At 34.2% G+C, this 25,288-nt stretch overlaps 1 protein-coding gene across 4 annotated transcripts in view; it reads left to right on the top strand.

Annotated features, from left to right (window-relative positions):
- The window catches only part of POSTN (periostin, osteoblast specific factor), a 33,791-nt gene extending 8,716 nt beyond the window's left edge, over positions 1–25,075 (top strand). Inside the window, 19 exon segments of one of the 4 annotated variants that reach the window (NM_001206347.1) lie at positions 587–751; positions 1,637–1,783; positions 2,313–2,454; positions 3,838–4,050; positions 4,627–4,761; positions 5,881–6,029; positions 7,218–7,354; positions 8,182–8,312; positions 8,810–8,940; positions 9,047–9,149; positions 9,257–9,324; positions 10,032–10,077; positions 12,985–13,065; positions 16,239–16,328; positions 17,286–17,375; positions 18,086–18,163; positions 18,542–18,625; positions 22,995–23,036; positions 24,269–25,075. In NM_001206347.1, coding sequence (NP_001193276.1) covers positions 587–751; positions 1,637–1,783; positions 2,313–2,454; positions 3,838–4,050; positions 4,627–4,761; positions 5,881–6,029; positions 7,218–7,354; positions 8,182–8,312; positions 8,810–8,940; positions 9,047–9,149; positions 9,257–9,324; positions 10,032–10,077; positions 12,985–13,065; positions 16,239–16,328; positions 17,286–17,375; positions 18,086–18,163; positions 18,542–18,625; positions 22,995–23,036; positions 24,269–24,306 — 2,070 coding nt within the window. In that variant the 3' untranslated portion in view covers positions 24,307–25,075. 4 annotated transcript variants of the gene reach the window in all.

Below are 25,288 nucleotides of genomic sequence, written 5' to 3'. Positions count from 1 at the left end.
TTTTCCACTTACAATATTTTATTTTATTTTTGTCTTTTGTCTTATAGGGCCACACCTGCGGCATATGGAGGTTCCCAGGCTTGGGATCTAACTGGAGCTGTTGCTGCTGGCCTACACCACAGCCACAGCAATGCCAGATCTAAGCCACATCTGTGACCTACACCACAGCTCATGGCAACACTGGATCCTTAACCCACTGAGCAAGGCCAGGGAGCGAACCTGCAACCTCATGGTTCCTAGTCGGATTCATTTCCACTGTGTCACAACGGAGACTCCCATTTATAAGATTTTAAATATTGATAGATCTATATTCCCTAAGCCTTTACATCAAGATCATCTCTTCATAAGTATATTCACTAAAAACTTTATTTTGTCTCTGAAAACGTCCAAGTGTTCTGTAAGATCCAGAACACTTTGCTTACAAAATTTCTTAATCAGTTAAAACACTATAATTTTAAGTGATTTATGTCAATTTGGTTTGACTGTCTGGATAATTCAGTGAGAAAATAATGAGAGTAGAAATTAGGTGATTATGAGAATTTTCAACTACAATAAAATAAACTTCCGTTATTTTAATTTTTCCTAGGATATCCGTAGAGGTTTGGAGAGCAATGTAAATGTTGAATTGCTGAATGCTTTACATAGCCACATGGTTAATAAGAGAATGCTGACCAAGGACCTGAAAAATGGCATGATTATTCCTTCAATGTATAACAATCTGGGGCTCTTTATTAACCATTATCCTAATGGGGTAAGTTTCACTAATAAAAAGTACATTGCCTTTAATTTTTTTCTGTACCTTTTTTATAAGGTCCACAGAAATAATAAAATGTTAGTGAATATGAGTGCCAAACCATGACTTTTCCCTACTTCTAGAGCATGTAAATTTCTAACTCAAGTGACTGATTTCTGCTAAAGAGTTAGTGAGAAGAAGTTAAGCTGGCAGTTCATTGACAGGAGACTTAGCTGTTCTATAAAAGGAAATTTTAGTATTTGATATATTTGAAAAACTAATAAGAGAGAAAATAATAAATAAGAATTTATCAGATAATTTATTAAAGCATAATCAGAGAATGTGTATTCCTTTATTCGCCCTCTGGCTACTATACTGATTTAGGTTCTTGTGTGTTTAGATAATGTCTTCGTGGGAAACTTCTAACAAGGTCATAGAGCTCTTTGATCAGAATTCTAGGGACAAAAAGGGTCAGCTATGATGCAATATTTAGGAAATCACTGAAACACAACTGATCATATTTATGCAATAATTATTTCTGTCTCAGAACTTTTTTTAGGATTAATTAGACCATGTAATTCATTGATCTATGTTAGAAATAGTGTAAGACTATCTCCATAAAGGAAAGAGAAGAATAAAGTTTCAAAGATGTTTTTGCCTTATGTTACTAGATATGTTAAGGGTAACTGGATTTGGGATCTCAGCTGGTTCAGTTTTCGCTTAGATTTTTTTTTTAGATATAGGAATATGTGAGTCTTCATCTTCAGCCTTGACATTCAGAATGTCAGTTCCTTTATGTTACATTTACCAATAAACAGGAAAAACAGGAAATGGGCTTGCAAGTCTCCATGGTCAACGGATAGCTGTGATTTCTGCAATTTGATTTTTCTCAAATAATTACAGGTTGTCACTGTTAACTGTGCTCGAATCATCCACGGGAACCAGATTGCAACAAATGGTGTTGTACACGTCATTGACCGTGTCCTCACACAAATTGGTACCTCAATCCAGGACTTCATTGAAGCAGAAGATGACCTCTCCTCTTTTAGGGTAAGTACAAGAATAACAGCAGATTGTCTTAGACCATTGAAATTCCTCCTCTTTCCTTGTCAGGCTCTAATGAAAAAAATAATAATAATAAAAGACTATTAAATCTAGCAGAAATGTAACCAAGATATTTCGTGAAATGAAAAGGTTTTCATTTTACACAGAATAAATCATCTCCTCATATGAAATAATAATATTTATGTGGGCATGACAGGTAAAAAATGATCAGTTACATGACTGTAGTATATTAGTGTATTTAGAATGTTTTCATCAGTTATACATTTATTGCCTTATTTCTTCAGTCACACGAGCATTGGCAGATTTCCCCATCTAGCAGACAGCTTGAGGAAAGATTGAAAAGATATGGTTGCCTGTGCCAAAAAAAACACTGTAAAGATCTAACAAGAGTTAGATCTAATTTCTATAGTTCTGTATAGAATCAACTCTGTCATGTCAGCCTAGACTGAAGGTGCTGTAGTTTTCTTCTGGACTGGCAATGTGCAAGCCTCTGAAAAGCACATTTGTGTTTCAGGCAGCTGCCATCACATCTGATATACTGGAGTCCCTTGGAAGAGATGGTCACTTCACACTCTTTGCTCCCACCAATGAAGCTTTTGAGAAACTTCCACGAGGAGTTCTAGAAAGGATCATGGGAGACAAAGTGGCTTCTGAAGGTACTTGAGTGTCTTCCTCTAGGAGAAACCGCCCAAAATTTCAAGAAAAGGAAGTGAAAATGAGATCAAGTCCTGCCAGTATCATCAGCTTTGATAAGAAAAGACAGAGAAAAACTTTTGTGCTGAGGTGGACTCAAAATCTTTAAAGACAAAATCCTTGAAAGAGTAGGCAAAGTAATTAAATAGTTAATTTAATAATTAAAATAATCAGGATATCTTAAAGATCACATTATTTTGCACTGCCTTTATGTAAATCAGTAGCAGATATTAAAAATAACTAGAAAGTGTTGAAAAGAAATATTGGATGATTCAAATTTAATATTATATATATATCATTCAATGCTTTTCATTCTAAATTTATGCTAAAGCTGATTTGAGAAAATTGTGTGGTTCTCTTTGGTCACTACTGATCCAAAGAATTTGGCTTCTTTCCAGTGTCCCTTTTTATTTTCAACTAGATTTTATGTTAGGACTGGCACATTTCATTTAGCCTACCCCAAATGTGCTTAACCAATTTAAGATGGGAAATTTTGATACAGATATAGACATAACACAGAATCGGCACAGATTCCTTGAAGAAATCTTTATTTGGCTATTTTCTAGATGTTGTCTTCAGGGTTGCCACAAAACTTCAATTTGTAAAAAACACAGTATCTGCAAAGCGCAATAAAGTCATGCTCAAAGAAATGAGGGATGCCTCTACAGCTATTCTGCTACGAATGGCTAAGGCAAGATATTGCTTCGGTGTTTGGAACGGGTATCACTTACAAATAACTTTATAGGCCTTCTGAAAGGAGGAATTATTATTTTTTTTTTTTTTCTTTTTAGGGCTGTACCTGTAGCATATGAAGTTCCCAGGCTAGGGGTCAAATAGGAGCTATAGCTGCTGGCCTACCTCACAGCCACAGCAACACAGGCTCTGAGCCGCATCTTTGGCCTACACCGCCGCTCACAGCAAAGCCAGATCCTTAACCCACTGAGCGAGGCCAGGGATCGAACCTGCATTTTCATATTAGTCGGGCTCGTAACCCACTGAGCCACAGCACGAACTCCAAGGAGCACTTATTCTTGTGTTCACATCAAAAATTACTTTCTTTGCTAATAGGTACTTGATCTAACACATTTTATAGAGCTACACCAATCATTTCATGCAGCCAATCTTCCCTTTTGACTTCCTACTGAGCTAATAAACTAATTTTATTGTAGAGTTGGAAAAAAAATTTCTAGAACATAAACAGAATCTTAAAACCTTAGGTCAATACTTAAGTCTTATATATGTGTTATATTTCTTAGAATACTTAGTTCCACAGTGAAATGCATCTTTTAGGGTCAAATGCTATTTACCTTGATCTGAAAGCTTGCTCTTTTTACTTTGTCCTCCAGCTCTCATGAAGTACCACATTTTAAACACCCTCCAGTGTTCTGAGGCTATCACGAGTGGTGCAGTCTTTGAGACCCTGGAAGGAAACACAATTGAGATAGGATGTGATGGTGACAGTATAACAGTAAATGGCATCAAAATGGTGAACAAAAAAGATATTGTGACAAATAATGGCGTTATCCATTTGATCGATCAGGTCCTGATTCCTGATTCTGGTGAGCAACAGTTTCGTTTCTTCTGCCTGCTATCATTTACCAATTAGGATGCCTCAAGAGTAAGCCCATGGAACAGAAATGTGCAGTTTAAGAAAAGGTGTGGGAAGCACAAACACAAAATAAACAGTGAGATGGGTACTAAGTAGGCAGCTTGTGTAGTCATGGGCCTTGAACTTTGGCTTTCCAGAGTTTCTAACACCTAATATTTATAAAGATTACCTTCGTGCCAGAGTTTTTCCTTGAAAACAGAAGGAAAGATACAATCAAATGGTTACGTGTGGACCAGTGAAAGAGCTGTGGCACCCGCAGGAGCAGAGAGACATGAGGCGAGCTATAGAGAATTAAAGAACACTGAAAAGCAAGAAGTCAGAATGACATTTTCCTTCAGAAATTCTTTGCTTATCAACCCTGGGAAAGGGAAGCTGGAACTCTCTTACTGGGGACAGGCAGGATGTCTTAGCACATTGCCAGTGCAGTAAAGAGCTTGTGGAAAACAGCCAAAGACCGATTTACTAATTTCATGATGATGGTAATAACAATGACGACATTGTTTGAATGGTGGTGGTTTATTTACAGCCAAACAAGTTATTGAGCTGGCTGGAAATCAGCAAACCACTTTCACAGACCTTGTGGCCCAATTAGGCTTGGCTTCTGCTCTGAGGCCAGATGGAGAATACACTTTGTTGGCGCCTGTGAATAACGCATTTTCTGGTATGTACTGGTCACTGTCATTCCTGTCTTTCCTCCCCTACACACCATTTTTCTCAACCATGAATGTTTGTATTAAGGAATAATATTCATTTTGTGAGGTGTTGATTAGTTTCTTCACTGGCTACACAGATAGATGCTCTTCATTTCAAAACATTTCACTATAATAGATAACAGGAAGGGGAAGTTTGTGATAAGGGGTCTTCAGTTATTCTGTGGATCTGATCATATTCTCAGCACACATAATGAGTCTATTAATAGAAAAAGAAATCTAATTTGTTTATTTAATACCAACATAATATTTAGGAATATATAGGTGGATTTTGAAACTCAGAATTTGAAAGGAAGGTATCAAATTTTAAATAAATAAAAAGAAGAGAATATTATGCATTTACATATTATGATGTCAACTATTTTTGCAAGTACTGACCCAGAACCTGCCATTCAAAGACTGTGTTTAGATTAATGCAACCTGCCACATTTTTTTTTCCAGAAAAAAAAAAATGACTTAACAAAGACATCTTTAAATTGTCAGGCAGAAATTAGCATCAAAAAAAAATATTATCACCTTTTAAATTTTTTCCAAATACTAAGTTGTTACATGAGAAATGACGGAAATCATTAATAAGAAAATTCAAATTCCGAGAAAAGCTGTTTTTCCTCTCTGTAATAGCAATGTTCATATATGTTGACAGCAACCCACCTTTAAGAGGTTATATTCTTTAACTCTCTCTCCATCAATCAAAACACATTCACAAATGATTCATCAGTAGTTTCTCATGTGACTAAGGGATATCAAATTCTCAGAGAAAATCTTGGCCGATCTTGAGTTTAACTTTTGCAGTGATCACATAAAACCATGTGGCCCTCACAGAGGTGAAAACCATTGTTTGAACTTCTTGGAATCATGTTGTAGACATTTGATGAAATAGCTCATAGAGTTTTAACTGGCGCTCATAATTCCTAGCCTTCAGCTTTTAAACAACTCATGCAGTACGTAAGTGTAGGATCCAATAGATCAACCGTTTTGGGAGTTATCCATTTTCATGATTTTCTTTTATAGGAGAAATTTTAATGCTTTTTAAATAAAATAACCCTCCTTTGTAATGAATCTACTTATAGATGACACTCTAAGCATGGACCAGCGGCTTCTTAAATTAATTCTGCAGAATCACATATTGAAAGTAAAAGTTGGCCTTAACGAGCTTTACAATGGACAAAAACTCGAGACCATTGGAGGCAAACAGCTCAGGGTCTTCGTGTATCGTACTGTAAGTAAATCAGAACAAGATAAAATACCCACACTGGTCTAAATGTCAAAGACATGGCCTTCTCAAAGAAGGTTCTTACAACAAATGCTTCTCATAATTTTGATGTGGTTTTAATAGTTAAATATTCATAGGAAAAGATGATGAGGAAAGTATACAAAAAGTGTTATATATTAATACTTCCAATATTTTCACTTGTTTCCTTATAAATTACCTTTTCTAAAGCTTGATTTCAATTCCATAAATCACTAAACTTCTTGAAAACAAGCTTTTGTGCTATAGAGTTCCGTACTTTACTGTTTACAAGGTAATGTTCATGTGGAGTCAAACATTTAGGATGAGCTTTTACTGTAAGATCACCATTTAGCAACAGAATCACTTCCGGCAGACTTTCAAGATTAACTCTTAGAAGCTCATCAAGATTTCTAGAAAATGGTTCCAATGTACTTTATCTGAAGTAAAATTTCTAGAAAAGATTTCTTATCAAAATCACAGTGCTACTAATGGTGCTGTTCAGTTTCTGTCCAGACAACACTGCAGCTACAGCTAAAAAGAATGCAGAGACGTCAAGCATTAGCTAAAACTGAATATGACCCAGCGCTGCTCACCGCAGTTCCATAAAGCCAAGACGCACATTTTAAATGATGCAGAAAACAGGTTTCATTCTACATGATACATACATGAATATTATATTTGTTCAAAAATGCTATAACTTAGTAATTTGACTTATATTTGATAGGTCTTACAGTCAAGACAATATAGTAAATATTTGTGAAAAATCAGAAGAGGCAGAGAAGCCCTGAAACTTTATGGTTAAAGAAGGTGCTTAAAAGGCTAAGGGGCTAAAGTTTACTAAAGTTTACCCTCTGGTCTGTAACAATGATCAGAACCTGGAGAGGAATGACAGAAAATGTAGAAGTGTAATTATATGGAATGTATGGTATTTACTAACAAAACTGGCTTTCCCACACACAGGGTAGCTTGCCTAGTAGTGAAAAAGCTAGTCAAATAAGCAGAGTGAGGTCAGATTGTACACGACCTTAAACACAGAGGAGAGAAACTATTTTCTCTGGCATTAGAAGTCAGGAGACCTCTTAGAAGAGCCTATCCAGATATTCTACTACACAGCTTCTTCCACATGGGGAATTTCAGGTAGGAAATTGTCAGCTGTATCTTTCTTCTCTTTGCTAGGCTGTCTGCATTGAAAATTCATGCATGGTTAGAGGAAGCAAGCAAGGAAGAAATGGTGCCATTCACATATTCAGAGAGATCATCAAACCAGCAGAGAAATCCCTCCATGAAAAATTAAAACAAGATAAGCGCTTCAGGTAAGCTTACTAGTTTCACCTTCACAAAAGAAAGAGAGCTTTAGGCATACTTCTGCTTCACAGTAAGTATTCCAGAATGCATTTAGTAGTTAATATTGTGGGGAACAGAAATTCTTTTTTATTTTTTGGGTTTTTAGGGCCACGCCTATGGCATATGGAAGTTCTCAGGCCAGGGGTCAAATTGGAGTTGCAGCTGCCGGCCTATACCACAGCTCATGGCAATGCCAGATACTTAACCCACTGACCAAGGCCAGGGATTGAACCTGCATCCTCACGGTTACTAGTCAGGTTCATTACCACTGAGCCACAATGGGAACTCTGAGAATATAATTTAGAATGAGATATATGCAAATGCTTTCAAAATGAAAATCTATCCTTAACACTATTTTTCTTCCTGGTGCAATGCACAAACAGATGATTTTGTGAGTAAAAATAAATAAATAAATAAACCATCTTTAAAAATTGAACAGACTGAACTGCTCCTTGCAATTTTTTTTATAATTAAGCTTTTTAAAAATAACAGTGTATATACTAACAAAGATTATTTGGCAGTTTATTAAATGAAAAAAATGCTTCTACTTTGTTAGAAAGTACGACTGTCAAGTTTTGTAGGATAAAAAGAGAGTTGAGGAAATTTAAAGATCATGTATACATTTAAATGATTTTTCCATAAGAAAACTTTAGCAGTAAATTGCATTTGAAACATATGAAAATGCATGAACAATTTTCTCATGCTTCCACAGATAGGGATTCTATTCTCTTTCATGCATGGTGGGTAGGCATGGCTAGATTAAATCTAACAACATAAACATGCCCTTCTTGCTTAGCATCTTCCTCAGCCTACTTGAAGCTGCAGATCTGAAAGAGCTCCTGACACAACCTGGAGATTGGACCTTATTTGTGCCAACCAATGATGCCTTTAAGGGAATGACTAATGAAGAAAAGGAAATTCTGATTCGTGAGTAGACGTGAACATCAGATATTTGACCCTTGACTTTGGGATCCCATTTCTTCCTCAAGCATTCCTGACCAGATGTCAGCCCTAAAAACATTCCCTTTTTCATATTCATGGCTAGCCTTTGTCTCCTTTAATTCCACTTGGGGTATGCAGAGGATTGTTTGGAAATGTTCTCAATTAACTGCTTAGTGTCACGTTGTTGGGCTAGATGTCCACTTACTATCTCTATTAAAGGCCACACAATTAGGTCACAACAAAAGAAATAGCCATGATTTCAAAAACAATTTGATGTTTTCCTCCCAGTGAGTTGGATAATATTTGATTGAACTGACTGAAGAGACTCTATGTTTTGACACAGACTCTATGTTTTGAGAGAACAATGAGAAATCACAGTGTGGAAAAAATAAAGACAAAGAAATATCTTCTCCTTAGTTCTCCTACTATCATATTGGCAGAATATATGACATTCTGTTAAATAAGTATATATTTTCCCCCAGGGGACAAAAATGCTCTTCAGAACATCATCCTTTATCACCTGACGCCAGGAGTTTTCATTGGAAAGGGATTCGAACCTGGGGTTACTAACATTCTAAAGACCACACAAGGAAGCAAAATCTATCTGAAAGGAGTAAGTTCTCTAGAATGAATCTGTGACAGTGTTCATCTATCATTCAATTCTCCTCATGTTCATACTTCATCAGATTTTTCATTAACACTATCCTCTGTTTTAACAGGTAAATGATACACTTCTGGTAAATGAACTGAAATCGAAAGAATCTGACATCATGACAACAAATGGTGTCATTCATGTTGTAGATAAACTCCTCTACCCAGCAGGTTGGTAATTACTGAATTCATGAATGGACTAAATCTTTTTCAGTAGAAACCTAGATTTTAATTTTTACCTATTCTTACCAATATTCATCTAATATTTCTCTTCATAGACATACCTGTTGGAAATGATCAGCTGCTGGAAATACTTAATAAACTGATCAAATACATCCAAATTAAGGTATGGATATTGCATGTGTTTCTAATGTGTTAACAGATATTGCAGGTTTAACATAAGAGAATAGAAGTATATGCATTAATAAGTAGATGGACATTGGGCTTGCATTGCTCTTTGTTCATTATGCACCATTGGCCTCATTTTTTCATGGTTTTATTCAAGAAGTATCTAATAAATGCTACTTGGGGCCAAGAAGTGTGTTAAGTATTCTGAGCAATAGTAGGTTGAATCAGATACGGCCCTTTATTTAAAAAATTTATAGTCCCTAGGGAAGATAAAAAATTTTGATATAAAACTATAATAGTTCTATCAAATATTTCTGCTGCATAATAAAAGGGAAAGATAAAGTACTTACGAGAAATTTTCACTAATCACAATAGTTAAAGGCAAAGGACTATTCTGGGATAAATATTGGGTTGAATATTTGTATTCAGACATACTCATACAACATATGAGATATTATTTAGCAAACATATTTAATTTGGGATTATTAGCTATTCTATAATTTTTAAAACCGAGTAGCAAATTCAGTCATTTTACACCATTTGCCCAATTGTAGTAAAATGGAAGATGATTTATGTGAAGACTTCATTTCTAGTAAATGTAATGATAGCTTTACTATTTTTACTTTGCTAAGAATTAAAAATTAGGGTGCCAAGATTTTAATACAGCTACATTTCATGTTACCAAATATAAATATTTATTTTCAGTTTGTTCGTGGTAGCACCTTCAAAGAAATCCCCATAACTGTCTACAGTAAGTACATAATGAATATCTGTCACATATAAATGGCAAGATATTAAAAAATAAATGATAATTTTCTCTGTATTTACAGAGATGATTGATAATCTGGTATTTAGAATTCTAAACAATGGCAAATCTCACCCCACTTGAAACGGTTTGAGGTCTGGATGAGACTTTTTAGCCATGACTATGCCCTTCAACACCCATGAACCACTTCCTCACTCATCTACTAGCTATCATATATGTATAAAATATATGCTATACCATATACATATATGATAGAGCATGGCAAAGAGGCAGGGGAAAAAGACATGCAAACATACAAAGAAGAGAGATGGCTAAAAGGCACTCAAGAGCCATCTGAAAATTCAAATGTGTGGACCCTGAAATAACGTTGCTGAAAGATCTGTAGCTCATTTCATTCTCAAGCCCTCAGCCATCCAAAGGCAGGCTGTCAGAGAATTCTAACGTTTATGAGCTGGTGGTTCAAAGACTCTTCCCATTCAAAATGGGATGAACAACAACAACAATAAAAATCTGTGAGGTAATAAACCTAGAGTGTCTAGAATCCAAGATTCTTTTATTTCTGACTCTACCAGATTATCAAAATTAAAGCTCTCCTTCTTAACAATGGTAAAGGGTACTTCATTTGCATCAATGTAACTTATTGTGTTTCTTATTCAACATGGCTTTTTCTTCGTCGTTTTTTCTCTCTTCCATCTCAGCTTTCAAAGCAGAAATTCTTTCCATTTTGTTTTGACTCTACAATTCAACACTCAAAATGTATCAGTAAAGCCTTGCTTCAATTCTCACATTTATCTTGGCTAGAAATTATTCTATTTTATACCGTAAGCATCCTGTTATTTAACTAAGAAAAATGTCCTTGAGACTTGCACTAGATATGGAAAGGAGTAAAGATGATGTAAGGAGCAAAACAAAATGACTGCTGCTCTTACTGACTTCAACTATGTAATAATAATAAAAGCAATCTTAGTATCAGGCCAGCTCCATACTGTTTCAAAGATTTAGTTGAAAAATTTGTCATTCAACTTGGCATAAATTCCAATATAGAAGTATACAGTCTTGTTAAAGATAGATTTTATAATAAATTAAAGAACACTGAAGGGCTCTATTCATCAGCAATGCTATGTCATATTTATCCATTAGAAAGGTACTACATTCCTTTACCTTTCCTACTTATCCATAAGAGGTCCACCACTTTCTATATATGCCAATGCAATATTTTGTTTACAATGAGCCAAACTGTTGTAATTTCTTTATTTTCCTCTACTTAAATTGGATCCTCACTCACAGAGAACAAGTTACATTTTTTGAAATTATGCAAGTTTAATGAATCTTGCATACTTTCTCATAGCTCTTGAGACAGCTCTGAGATTGACGTTTTGATGTGGAATGTTTCTTTAACTCCTCACCAACCTGTACACTGTTATTTGGAAGCACATTTCAAATAGAGGGAGAGACTAATTAAACTAAAGATCCCACTTTTGTGTTCCTTTATTGACTTGTCTCTAAAACTTCTTGAATTTCCATAACATGTACTATTCTTGTCCCCAAAACACCATACATTTTAAATTGTATGGGGTGGGGATGCTCTTTAGCATACGTTGTCAACTATATGACATTTGAGGTAGAGAGGAATAAAATCAGTACTTAATCCTCAGCCCATGACTCGTTAAAACTATTTAAGTCTTCGGAAAAGCAAAACTGAAACAAAACTAGGAATCAAATACAAACATTCTAAACTACCAGTTTCTTTAAATGAAGTGACCTCTGTGGATGTGACCTTCATGGAAAGGTTCCTCTGTGGCCAGTCCACCTGTGGAATCAATAATTGGACACACTGATTTGATACATTAAAAATTTTATAATTTGAGGTCTCAACATATGAAATCTAAAATAAGTGAGACATAGTCATGATTAAGCCTTCGAATCCATATTAATTCAAAGAGATGACATAGCTAAAGATCTCAGAAACCTGAAATGAGAATGTGACAGAAATCCAAACTCTGCTAACATCTTGAATTTAATGTGTCAACACAATCTGTTATAATTGCAGAGATAGCTTTGTGCATCAGCTAATGAATGCATTTTTTAGGCTCTAATTAGAAATGATAAAAAGCCAGTAGCTCTGGGATATGGCTCCAGAGGCATACTCCCACTTAATCTGTACAACTAAAAGCCAACCAAATAGTTGGCTGCTATTTCAAATACATTTTGCACATTATTATCTCAGCTGGGTGGACGACATACATTCAAAATACACAACTTTCAACATAAAAAGATGGTGATGATAAAGCTGAAAATTAGAGCCATTTTGGTCTACAACTTAAAAACTGATCATATGTTTGTTGCATAGAGCTCGTATCTGGCTGGCTGAAATTCATTTTTACTTTTAAGTATTCTAAACTATTTTTCATATTTTCCTTTCTATGTCACTGTTATCAAATGCATGAAAAATATATTGAGTCTTTTTCTTTCAATGTCTTCTAATTGAAAAAGAATTCAACAATGCAATTTAAGATATTATGAATTGCATGAAATTAATCATGTTTGTCTTTGTTGCTATGCAGCCAATATTTTCAAGAAGTACAAAAGAAGGTAAAGAGCTTTAGTGGTACAGTTCAAAATTATAGATTTCTAGGTAGAAATCCTCACTTAGTGAGTATCTGTTTCACTGGAACAAATCCAAGTCACTGGACTTCAGAATTCATCATCTGGACATAAGAAGATACTAGATTATGTACCACGAATATCTCCTGTATATGAATGCCTGAACAGTTACCACACTGATACCTCAGTACCCAACAAAGACAAAAAAAAAAAAAAAAAAAAAAAGACAATTATGTTCAGGTTGTTTTTTGGGAAACATCATTTATGTTCCACTTTCTATACTTACAGCCACTAAAATTATAACCAAAGTTGTGGAACCAAAAATTAAAGTGATTGAAGGCAGTCTTCAGCCTATTATCAAAACGGAAGGTAAAAATTGGTATTATAACATGGTTCCTTAAAAATCCATATAATAGATTTGAATGTATCTACATTCTTTTTGAAACTAACATGCTAAATATTTCTATACCAATGGCATGCTCATTTAACAGCAGAATGCGGAATGCAAATTATTTAGCAGAGTAGATAGTGCATTCCTAATACTTTCAGTACATTTGCTTGTATTTTATTTCACTTGAACTTAATTCGATATTGCATTAGCACTAGTACCCAGATACTGATTAAACAAATCCTGGGCTTATAATAAATTAACCAGGTACACATATACTTATCTCCTGGTATTTCAGACAAGAAAATTAAAGTCGCTTTTCTCTCTACCCCTACTGTCTCTGTTAGTCAATTTCAGTATCCCTGATGCCCTCTTCATTTCACGTTTTAATTAATTCCAAAGGGTCAGACCTTAAGAATTTATCATTTCCATGTCTAAGCATCTTAATGTGATGAATGGCCACAGAGAACAGACCAGGTTATCGTTATTATTCTGTAAAAAGAAAAGAAATAGCCTTCCAAATAAGGAATAGATTATGCCTTCAATTGAATCTCAAGAAAACTATTATTGTAATTATCTTTGATTTTGGTATTTCTTCTCATTTTATGAATTAAGATGCCAACCTCTTGAATTCTTTTGTCTATTCCTCTAAAAGTAAGACATTATCTAAAACTTAGACATTGGAAATACGTATTTAAAAGTTTATTTCCTAGCTATTATCTACATTTGTATATATTCTTGAGACAAAATTGAGGTATTTGGAACTTTTTTTAAAAATAATATATCTATTGTCAACTTTGAGAATTTGACTGCTCTTACACATTGATGAAAAGAACTTGGTGTTTTAAGATGAAGTTAAATCACAGAAATTTTTGTTGTGAAAATGTTTCTTCATTGTTTTAATGAAAAATTATAAAATGATCCCTGATTTTAAGTCTTTTACTCTTTTTTAAAAATTAGATTCCCTAAAATTTTTTATAATCACGTGTACACAGCTTCTGTTGAAGCTTCTATAGAAATAATTCACATGTACTGTTTTAATTGTTTTTTGTTTAAAAAATTATTACATTTGATTTATACACATGTACTACTCTTATTTTAAAAGATTCTTCTCTTTTTTTTCAAGCTTCTTCATTCAACCCACTTATCTTCTCAATCTTTTTGAGCAGTATTTTACTGTATTAATCTTTCTTGGATTCTTCCTATGACGGGGACTAGGATGAAAAATGGGGCCATGTAACCTATGCATTAATCTTCACTTTAAAAATTCAGGAGTTTTACTTTATGTAACACAATGAAGGAGACAAATACTCTCTTTGGCAGCTATTTACAACTGTCTAGCTCTCGGACTGCTATTGGCATTTCCTTCTCACTGTTAGAACTTTTGCTAATCCACTGATAACTCCTGGATTCTTACTAAATAAATTATACTCCGAGACACTATTTTTTAAATGTTTCTTATAAAAAAGTACTTAACTAAATTTTAGAATTATGGAATAAACCAACTGAAATTCAATTCAACAAACACTTATTGAGCACCTATTGTGTTGAGTACTCTCGTAGGTGCCCATGAGGAGTAAATATGAAAAAAAATTGTTATAAAAATCTGCCTTAATAGAATTTAAAGGTAGACGATGTTTCTGAAGTTTCAGTTTAGGCTCTTCTAAAGAAATGCCTATTGGGACATTTTATTCACTAATTTTCTGCTCTTTAACTACTTAAGTATTCTTTCCTTTTGAAATTTTCACACCTTAAAAACTTTGCCTTAATGTTTGACACTCAATGTCTACTGGCCCCATAGATCAAATATTATGGTGTGAAATTCTTACTGTTTGAAAGAATTATACTCTTGTTTTCATTATTTTAGATTCTCCTAGGCTATTTAATTCTGGGTAATGGTGTACATTGACAATTTCTGGACAAGCAAATAAATCCTCTCAAAGATAAGCAAATATAGTTACATTCAACTGCTAAAGGGTATTAATTATAGTATGAGTTAAATGTACTGAACTCCTCTAAGAAATAGTCTTGATTAACTAATGTAGTAATTAGCCTTCTAACATTCAAAATGATTTTCTCTGGGAGCAAAATCATTTTGCAAGTCAAATGCAAAAAACAAACAAAAAAAAACACCTTGCATTTGAAGGGCTGTTTAACTATTAATTAGTAAATATTTGCATTATTCACATATAGAAGGTAAGTACTCAAATCCATTTTCCCAGGAAACTTGAAATTCATATCTTAAAGGTAGGCATAAAATTGGTCTTTTTAATTTTATTACTTTATTTTTTTGTCTTTTTAGGGTCACACCCTAAGCATATGGAGGTTCCCAGGCTAGGGGTCAAATCGGAGTTGTAAGCCACTGACCTACACCACAGAGGCAGCAACATGGGATTCAAGCCATGTCTGTGACCTACACCACAGCTCACGGCAATGCCAGATCCTTAACCCACTTATCAAGGCCAAGGATCAAACCTGCGTCCTTATGGATGCTAGTCGATTCATTTCCACTGAGCCATGACGGGAACTCCAAAGTTGGCTTTTTTGATTTTCAGTCTTATGCCCATTAGATAAAAAAACAAAAGATGTTGAATGATTAAAGAATTAAAGTAGGAGTTCTCTTGTGCTGCAGTGGGTTAAGGATCCGGTGATGTTACTGCAGCAGCTCAGGTCACTGCTGTGGTGTGGGGCTGATCTCTGGCCTGGGAACTTCCATATGCTGCACGTGTGGCCCCCCAAAAATTAAATTAAAAATTTCATAAGAAAGAGTAATAGGTAATATCAGTATGGTTAAGTAAGAGCTAGACTAGTTATCATCAGAGCAACTCAAATTTGCATATACTGTATGGTTCCCAAAGTACAGCCACATGTAATAGTTTATGGGATCACAACTGTGGAAAAACTCGATGGATCAATTAAACAGCAATTTAAATGCTAAAGCAGGTGAAAGCTATTTCAGTAGCATATCAATAGACTGAGTCATTTTTTCATAAATACTGATTCAAAGACAATGGGAACTATTTCTTACCAATTTCATAAAATCTGAAACCACTTTGACACTTGAGCAATACCAAATGTTGAAATAAGCTTCTGTTCTTATAAGTTTAAAGGACTGCATTTAACATGGTATTTGTCTCCTAAAACAATGCCTCAGGACCCATGATAACAAAGGTCAAAATTGAAGGGGAACCCGAGTTGAGACTGGTTAAAGAAGGTGAAACTGTAACCGAAGTGATCCACGGAGGTGCGTTATTTATGTTTCCTGTAGCCTGGTTAGGATCACAGTCAACTGTTTGAAATACTGTTGGTTTAAATATATTGAACATCTGATGTTTTCTCTTGATGTTTGCTTTATATAAATTACGGGAACACTTTTCTCAGTTATGGATTCCTATTACCCAGTCAATTAAAATATGGTTTACCTTTTAATGGATCTAGTTGGAATTAATTTAACCATTAAGTCACCAGGTCCAACAAAACTGTCGTTACTCTGCACATGCAAGGATGACTGAAATATAATGAAAACAATAATGTACGTACAGACGAATATATTGAACTTAGAAGAAAGAATGGCCGTTCTTTAGACTAATAATAATACGGCTTCTTATGAGGTTCCCATTCTAATGATCTGTAATTCCCCAGATTCTCTCTAAACACTCACTCTCTAAACAGTCAGGAAGGAGTATGACATGGAGTGTTAGTTTGCCTGTTGGCTCTCTCCTTTACCCAAGATTGAGGACTTAACTCCTACTTTTTAGACCTCTGTTATCTGAATTTATGTGAGATATGTACCCAAATGATTACGATTGAATTCTAAATGGTACTGCTTTGGGAAATACGTTTAATCATTAAAATGTCTAGTTTATGGAGTTCCTGTTTTGGCGCAGTGGAAACGAATCCGACTAGTAACCATGAGGTTGTGGGTTCACTCCCTGGCCTTGCTCATGGGTTAAGAATCTGGCATTGCTGTGAGCTGTGGGGTAGGTCACAGACGTGGATTGGATCCAGCATTGCTGTGGCTGTGGCGTAGGCCAGTGGCTACAGCTCCAACTGGATCCCTAGCCTGGGAAACTCCATGTGCCATGGGTGCGGCCCCCAAAGCAAAAAAATAAAAAAATATAAAAAAATAAAATGTCTAATTTATGATTGTTTAGACACCATAAGGGGAGAAATTAAACACATTTTTCTTCCCCTATCTCAGAGCCAATTATTAAAAAATACACCAAAATCATTGATGGAGTGCCTGTGGAAATAACTGAAAAAGAGACGAGGGAAGAACGAATCATTACAGGTAATCTTTAATTCCATATATGGGACTATGCCTGGATTATAAAGAGCAAACCATATTTAATTCTAAAACACCTCCATAAGAACCATTAATGAAACAAGGTCATTTTCATGGTGGTTACTGAAGTTACTTCTTTTCTTTTTTGGCAGAAATAATACTAATCCTAAGTATGTAATCTATATTTTCCTCTGAACTGGAAAGTTTCCGACAAATCTAGAAGCATGTGTTTTTATTATGAATACACATATATATTATATAATATACTATCTTCATTTTGCTATTTATTAATGAGTTACTAAATCCTAGAAGAAAAACCACTCCCTCCTATTTGCCATTAATCTTAAGGTCTACATATTTACACACCAAAATATATGCAAGTTAAATGATTAATAATTTCAGTAAACCTCTGTATCAGTCTCCCACCAATGAACTGGCCTAAAATTCTGAATTCAGCTATTTTATATATATTTGTTTAAACAAGCAGTCAGTAGTTATGGCCCATGATACCTACTCATGTAAATAAAAGTTTTATGGAAAGATAGTGTGACCATTCACTTACACTATGTCTCTGGCTATTTCCATACTACAAGGACAAAGTTGAGTAGCTGCAAAACAACATATGATCCATGAAGTCTTACCATTTGGCCATTACAGAGGAAGTTTGCCTACTCTTGCTTTAGACCCTTTTTTAAATAAAATTGTCTCTCCTTTAGGTCCTGAAATAAAATACACTAGGATTTCGACTAGTGGTGGCGAAACAGAAGAAACTCTGAAGAAATTGTTGCAAGAAGGTCAGTATGTCTAGAAAAATAAGAATGTGACTTTACTTAAGCTACCTATAATCAAAGTCTAAAAGAATCTTTGAAGCCTTTTACATTTTCTCCTCAATCTCGTTCCTTTCTTCTAGTTCCAGACCAACACAAGAAAAAATCCCAAAGATAGGGAATGAAACTCAAATGGCAGTCATATTGATTGTTTTGTCCTATATTTGTTAAACACTGTTCAACAGCTTTGTAAGAACATTGGTTTATCCAAAAATAGCAGTAAAAACAGAGAATCAAGTGTTGGTCTGGAATTCATTGCTGGGCAGATGCCATTATATATCACATTAAGTCTCCCGCCTTTTTATTACATAAACCAATTTCTGCTATAAACATGTATCCTCTCAGAGGTCACCAAGGTCACCAAATTCATTGAAGGTGGCGATGGTCATTTATTTGAAGATGAAGAAATTAAAAGACTGCTTCAGGGAGGTTAGTAAAAGGGAAATAACTAACCCACTTAACAGGTTCTCATAACTGAGTTCTTCAACTTTTTAAAGACTGAGCATTCAGGTTTTTCTTTTAATTAGGTTAAAAAAGGCAACATCCTATGCTCTTAACAGACTGATTGGTCAATGGTGGTTAAAGTAATAAAGAAAGAATTACTAGTTTAAACAGTCTTTAAAAAGTCCATTGGGGAGCAATGAATATTTTTTTGCTTTCACACAGGTAATTGTAAGGATAATTTCAGTATGTGAAAAGGGAATACTTTTTAAATTGGTAGTTTTCTTTTTAAAGAAGCCAAATTGAGATATTTTTACATTTTAAAAAATGTATTCACTGCCCCCACAACAATAATAAAAGGCATGTTTATAGATTTTTTAAGTGCGTAGATCTAGCAAAAAAAAAATGCATTTAGTAATTTTATTTTCCAAAACTACATTCTTGGGAATGCATAACTGTTTCTTCTAACAGTTTGAGTGATAATCAATACCTGGAGCTGTAAATTATTTTGCATATGAAATTAATTTTAATCTTTAAAATATGGAATGTTCTTGTCTATGGCATTAAAAGGATCTACTTTTAAAAGGAAAGAAGAAAAAAAGAATTCAAAATCTTAAATCCTCAATGGCAATTATCAAAAAAACAGTAAATGTCAGTAGAGTATCATTTGGGTAATTGGCATTTGAATAAATTGATTTCTAGTTCATTTTATTAATAATATAAATACTTAGGGTAACAAATTATTTTAGAGAACAAATTTCTAAAATATTTGGAAAAATCCAGTTTGCTCCTTAAAATATACTGTGAATTGAGAAGTACAACTTAAGTTCAGTATTTATTCAAATTATATACCCAATAGCTTTTATGCTTAAATTTTTTTAAATTATAGTACTATGTCCAAGAAGTTGTAAATTCTCTTGGGACTGTATGTATTTTTGGCAATTATTGCTTGCTTATTGTTTATTTTTATATACATGGGATCTTTTACATAGCGTTGTGGCTGTTCAGTGATAGTAAAAATAAATAATTTTTGTTGAATCAATGATTGAATTTCCCCTCAAGAGAAAAATATGTGTCTGAAAAACACAAGATTTCCTTTCAGACTGCAGGGAGTACATGACACTCCCCAAATCAAAACAGAACCAGTTTTCTGTTCTAATGCAGAATTTACTCATCTATCTCTAATGCTTACCTCTCCACTAGAAAAAGGCAGAGATTTGAGGGAAGAGGTGAAGACATAATGAAGATTAAGTTGAATTCTTTTTTTTTTTCAGTCCTTGCCATAGTAAGCAGCTTTGTAGAATGGCAGTGCTTTTTAGAGAATGAACCAATTAGTAGCTATACTTGCATATGTTGCTGTAATATATTTAGGCTTAAACTTGAGGTAAGTATATTTTCCTCCCCTTCAATAAGTTCCTGTTAACAAGTCCATGACAAATAAACAACTAAGCACTTAAGCATAACTTCAGCCAAGAGAAGATAATACCAAAATGACACATTAAGAATAAGATATTCTAATTTTAGTTGATGAAATCCTTTCTAAACTCCGGCTTCTGTTCATCCCAGAGGTTGATTCCTTTAGTTCCTGGCATTTGATTTCTCTACATATTTATAAAGCATCAGCTTCCACAATACCACACCATAAATTTTTTATCAAAACATTTCCAAGGTTATATTTCCTCATAAGAAAGAAAATATAAGCAGTATGGTTACTAATACCTGAATATTAATCGGACATTCTAGTTTTCTTTTTTTCAGCCCTGTAAAACCACTGAGTCAACACTGAGTTACAAGTGTCTTCTTGTCTTGATCCTAAGAGATACCGATATCCAAAAAGGTCGTGTGAATAAAAACCATGATGTGCAAGATTGGATTTTTTTTTTTTCCAGAGGATAGATATTCGATCTATATCTAAACTGTGCTCTTCACCTCAAAGCTTGGAGTTTTCCACCCGAACTGCTCCTATTGTGATACATATATTACATTTTGATGAGCTGAGTGTATTCCTCCATCATTTAAGTCATGATTATTAACGTAGCTAAGTGGTCCTTTTGGTACTAATATTATCATGCCGTTGAAATGTTTCAGAGTCTTTAACTAAAAAATCTTCCCACAAAATGTGTAGAGTTTTTTAGGCTTATTTTAGGTAGAACTACATTTATTAAAACTACTAAGGTAATTAAGAGAGGACAGCCAGTTACAGAGAAAGAAACAAAAACAAAAGGTTATTTGGGAAGATTTTGACAAATCAACCAGTATAACATGTAAAGATTTACGGCCTCTGTAGAGAATAGGGGACTAGGCTGTAGGTGTGATTTCCAAACTGGGCTCCAACTTGAACTAATTAGGTAAACTGATTCTTTTCTGCCTTGCTTTCTTCATCTGAAAAGTGGGGATAGTAATGTTACCTACATATAAATGAACATATGAAAAGCACTTGGAATAACATTCAGTGCATATAAACTCTCAGTAATGTTAGTTACCATCAGTATTAGAGTCAGTTAACACGACTGTGATCGACAAAGTAATATTTTACACTCTACCTTAAATTTCCAAAGTGATAGCCACATACAAATGCCCAACTTTTGCAAATAATTGTGCGGAAGCATTTTGCATGCTTCGGGAAATGTGGTAGAGAGGAACGTTTTTGTGGGATCATTCAGATGATTAGTTTCTCTTACCACATTTTGCTTCTCTAAACATGACGTAATAAAAGTGTCATCATTTTGAGAAGGCAGAGAGCCACTGAGAGCAAATCTAGCTTTCCGCACTTTAATTGGGCTTTTCTTCTACAGATGTTTGCCTCAATGAACACTTCTTATTTTGAGGTTACCATAGCCAAATAGTAATAAATTAACAAGTTAATCAACTGGATGTACATTAATTGGATGCTGCCAAATTTATAAAAGAAAATCTGAGGATAAGTGCTTGTTTTGAAAAATAATGTTGTAGGAGTTCCCATTGTGGTGCAGCGGAAACAAATCTGACTAAGAACCATGAGGTTGCAGGTTCGATCCCTGGCCTTGCTCAGTGGGTTAAGGATCCGGTGTTACCGTGAGCTGTGCTGTAGGTTGCAGATGTGTCTCAGATCTGGTGTTGCTGTGGCTGCAGAGTAGGCCGGCAGCTGTAGCTCTGATTAGACCCCTAGCATGGGAACCTCCATATGCCGCGGTGCGGCCCTAAAAGGACAAACGAGACAAAAAAATAATAATAATAATGTTGTAAACATTTCTATAATTTTGTCTCAAATTGTATAATAAATGCTTTTGGAGTTTAATAAGTCCATTATAAAGAATGCTCCTATTCATTAATTAAAGATTGAATCCACCTTTTCTTGACAATATTTTATAAGCCATTTTTTTTGTGACCAAACCTGAAGTTAAGAAAAATATATAAATTGGAGCATATTCCATAATTCAGATTTTTCTATCTCACATAAACTTTCCTTCAATATCTGATCTAATGAGGTTTTCTACAGTTCCGTATTTTGTTATAGTATTAATGTGGTGTGATAACAGATTATGCATCTTATATTCTGGGGCAGGGGCAAAGAAAATACATTTTGGAAATGTGCTATTTATATAGACACAGAATTCTTTGAAACCTGTTAAATATTTCTTTCCCTTTTATAAACTTGGTATTTTGCAGCCAAAATTACCATTGGTAATACTTTCATATCTTATTTTTAATGAGATTTCAGAGAACTGAAAAAAAATAGAAAAATTTTAACTTCATTATTGAGTATAGATGATATACAAAAACTAAGAAGTCAAATATTGGAGAAAAAAAATTAAGAAAGGTAAACAGAATAATGAAGTCACTGTAGGAACCACATTTATTCTTTGATCTCAGAAATCTAACAACAGAGTGAAAAGGTGAATTTAGGTGGAGCAAGTAGTCTTGCCAGCAGGTTAAAAGGGTGAGGACCTGGGGAATATTTTGAAGTCTGATATACCACAAATAGGAATGACTAGAAAAATTGAGTAGATATCTCTGGGAAAATATTTCTGCTAAACTTTATAGAGTGTTAGACATCCCTTCATCATAAAGTAATGCTTTCTATAGAAGAATGAAAAATCCATGTAAGTCACTTACTTCATACAAAAAGGAACATCATCTGGGGCTCCACAAGCCATAATAAAACAATATGTTTTGCATATAGTGAACGTTCATTATGATGTATGGAAAACAAATGTCTGTTGCCAATGCAAAAGCCTCACTACTCCAAAAAAAAAAAAAAATCTACATGTTTACATGGTGTTTATTTAAAACTTTATACTTTTCTGCCCAACTATGGTCTCCCTTCTCAGATTAATCATAATATCAAAGTATTTTAACTACAGCTATTTAATTTCAGACACACCTGTGAGGAAGATACAAGCCACCAAAAGAGTTCAAGGTAAACATATTGACTAAGACTATTTGCATATGTGACATACCTTTTGGTATATGAAGAGAAACCAAAGAAAAGGAGAGTATTTTAATTTAAGCAAAGTATCTGATGCTATGAATCAGAAAATAAATTGATCATGTTATTCACTATTAGTAAAATATAATAATAATAATAATGATAAATGTCAAAGGAAAGGCAATTATACTCACGCAAACTGCTAGACACATTGAACCTTTGAGGTAGACTCAAGAAGAGTTAATGTGGGAGTTCCCATCGTGGCACAGTGGAAATGAATCTGACTAGGAACCACGAGGTTGTGGGTTTGATCTCTGGCCTCGCTCAGTGGGTTAAGGATCTGGCGTTGCTGTGGCTGTGGTGTACGCCAGCAGCCATAGCTCCAATCAGACCCTTAACCTGGCAACCTCCATATGCCACAGGTGTGGCCCTAAAAAGCAAAAAAAAAAAAAAGAAGAAGAAGAAGAGTTAATGTGAAAAGAAATCCTTCAATACCAGAGCCAAGCAAAAATAGGCTGCAGGTAGACCTGAAGTTTGTGAAAATATTATTTAAGATGAGTCTACAGTTTGAGACAAAAAAGTTCAAAAGTGTATGTACACATACATAAAACTGTTAATATAACTATGTACAAAATTTTGATATTTGTGTGGGATATACATGTATATATCACCCATGCACTATAATTTTATTTATAATTCAATTCATGTGCATTTTCTAATCTTCCACTTAGGTTACCTTATATTCTGACCCATTAAAAAAATCAGAGATCTCCCTTGTGGAACTTAGAATAAATTACATGTTTGGAATTTCTAAGATAATTATATACTAATAGTCAGAAGAATTTGCAACATGTATAAATGCATTATAAGCATATCTGGTTTTAACCCAGTCCAATATGGACATTTGAAACTAAAGACTCAATTGTACAAATAATTTTTAACTGAAGGATTTAACAGAGATTTCCCTAAATGTGAAGATTTATCCAAATTTTCTGAGGAACTAAAATCATCACTTTAAATTATTATTTTCATATACCTTTGATCAAAAGATGACTTAAGTTTTATCATTATAAATTAGAAGATACCATTAGGAAAATATGATCTAACATTTATTACAATCAGGTGGTCTTTTATAGACACAGTTATGCGTAGAATATCATATTCTTAAACACTCAAGTTTCATCACATTTACAATCTATATGTTCTCTGTTCTTCCTAATCAGGATCTAGAAGACGATCAAGGGAAGATCGTCCTCAGTGAAAAGTGAAAATCCAGACTCCAGACAACAAAGCTTATGAAACCCTAAGTAAATAACCTGATCTTAAAGGAAAAATATGAGAGCCACCTCAAAGTGAAGAAATGAGCCACCAACACAAAAAAAAACAATCACTGAACAATTCTGAGTGCAAAATGATATTTTTTTTTCTGAATGAGAAACATGAGGGAAATTGTGGGTTTAGCCTCCTGTGGGATAGAATCTGAGGGAAACATACCATCTCACAGGCTTTTACATCTTGACACTGAAACTTCTGGCTAACTTTGGAATCCATCAGAGAAAATTCTTGTCCCTGGATTCATTACAACCCAAATCTCAGAGTGGTGAGCTATTATCCCATTGAGAAGAATGAACCTTGAATTTGTATAATGGATAGATAAAATGCATGCAAGGAGTTACTTCTCTGTGGGAAATGGATAAATAGAAATGGATGCTCCGTATTAAATAACTGAAACAAAACTTTTACATCAAAAAGCTTTGCACATTTCTAATACAATGTGGGTTAACTGGTAAATTATATTATTTCTACAAATAATTTTGTACTCTTGAAATGTTTGTTCTTATGCTTCTTGCAATACATATTTTTATCTCAAACATTTCAATAAATCCATTTTTCGGGTATACAGAGAATTACTTCAAATTGGGTAATTAGGAAAACTCAACGTTTAAGTTAATGAGAGGATTTGGACTTGGGAACAGGATATTATACCTCTTTTTTTTATAACAAATACTCATTAAAGGAAATTGAATGAATTCAGTATTTTTTGAATTTTTAAAACTACTGTGATATATGAAGAATCATTACACAATGTAGTAATATCAACTGAGTAAATAATATAACCCCCAAACTGTGTTAAGTTGTGAGAATTTAACAGATGAATAGGGCAAGTACTGTCCTCAAAGGGTAAAAAGCCAAGTCACCAATAACCCAAAATATATCAGGGGCTACAACAGAAGAATAAACAG

The sequence above is a fragment of the Sus scrofa genome, chromosome 11 (genome assembly GCF_000003025.6).
Source record: "Sus scrofa isolate TJ Tabasco breed Duroc chromosome 11, Sscrofa11.1, whole genome shotgun sequence".
NCBI classification, from domain to species: Eukaryota; Metazoa; Chordata; class Mammalia; order Artiodactyla; family Suidae; genus Sus; species Sus scrofa.
This window is presented reverse-complemented; position numbering and strand designations above follow the sequence as displayed.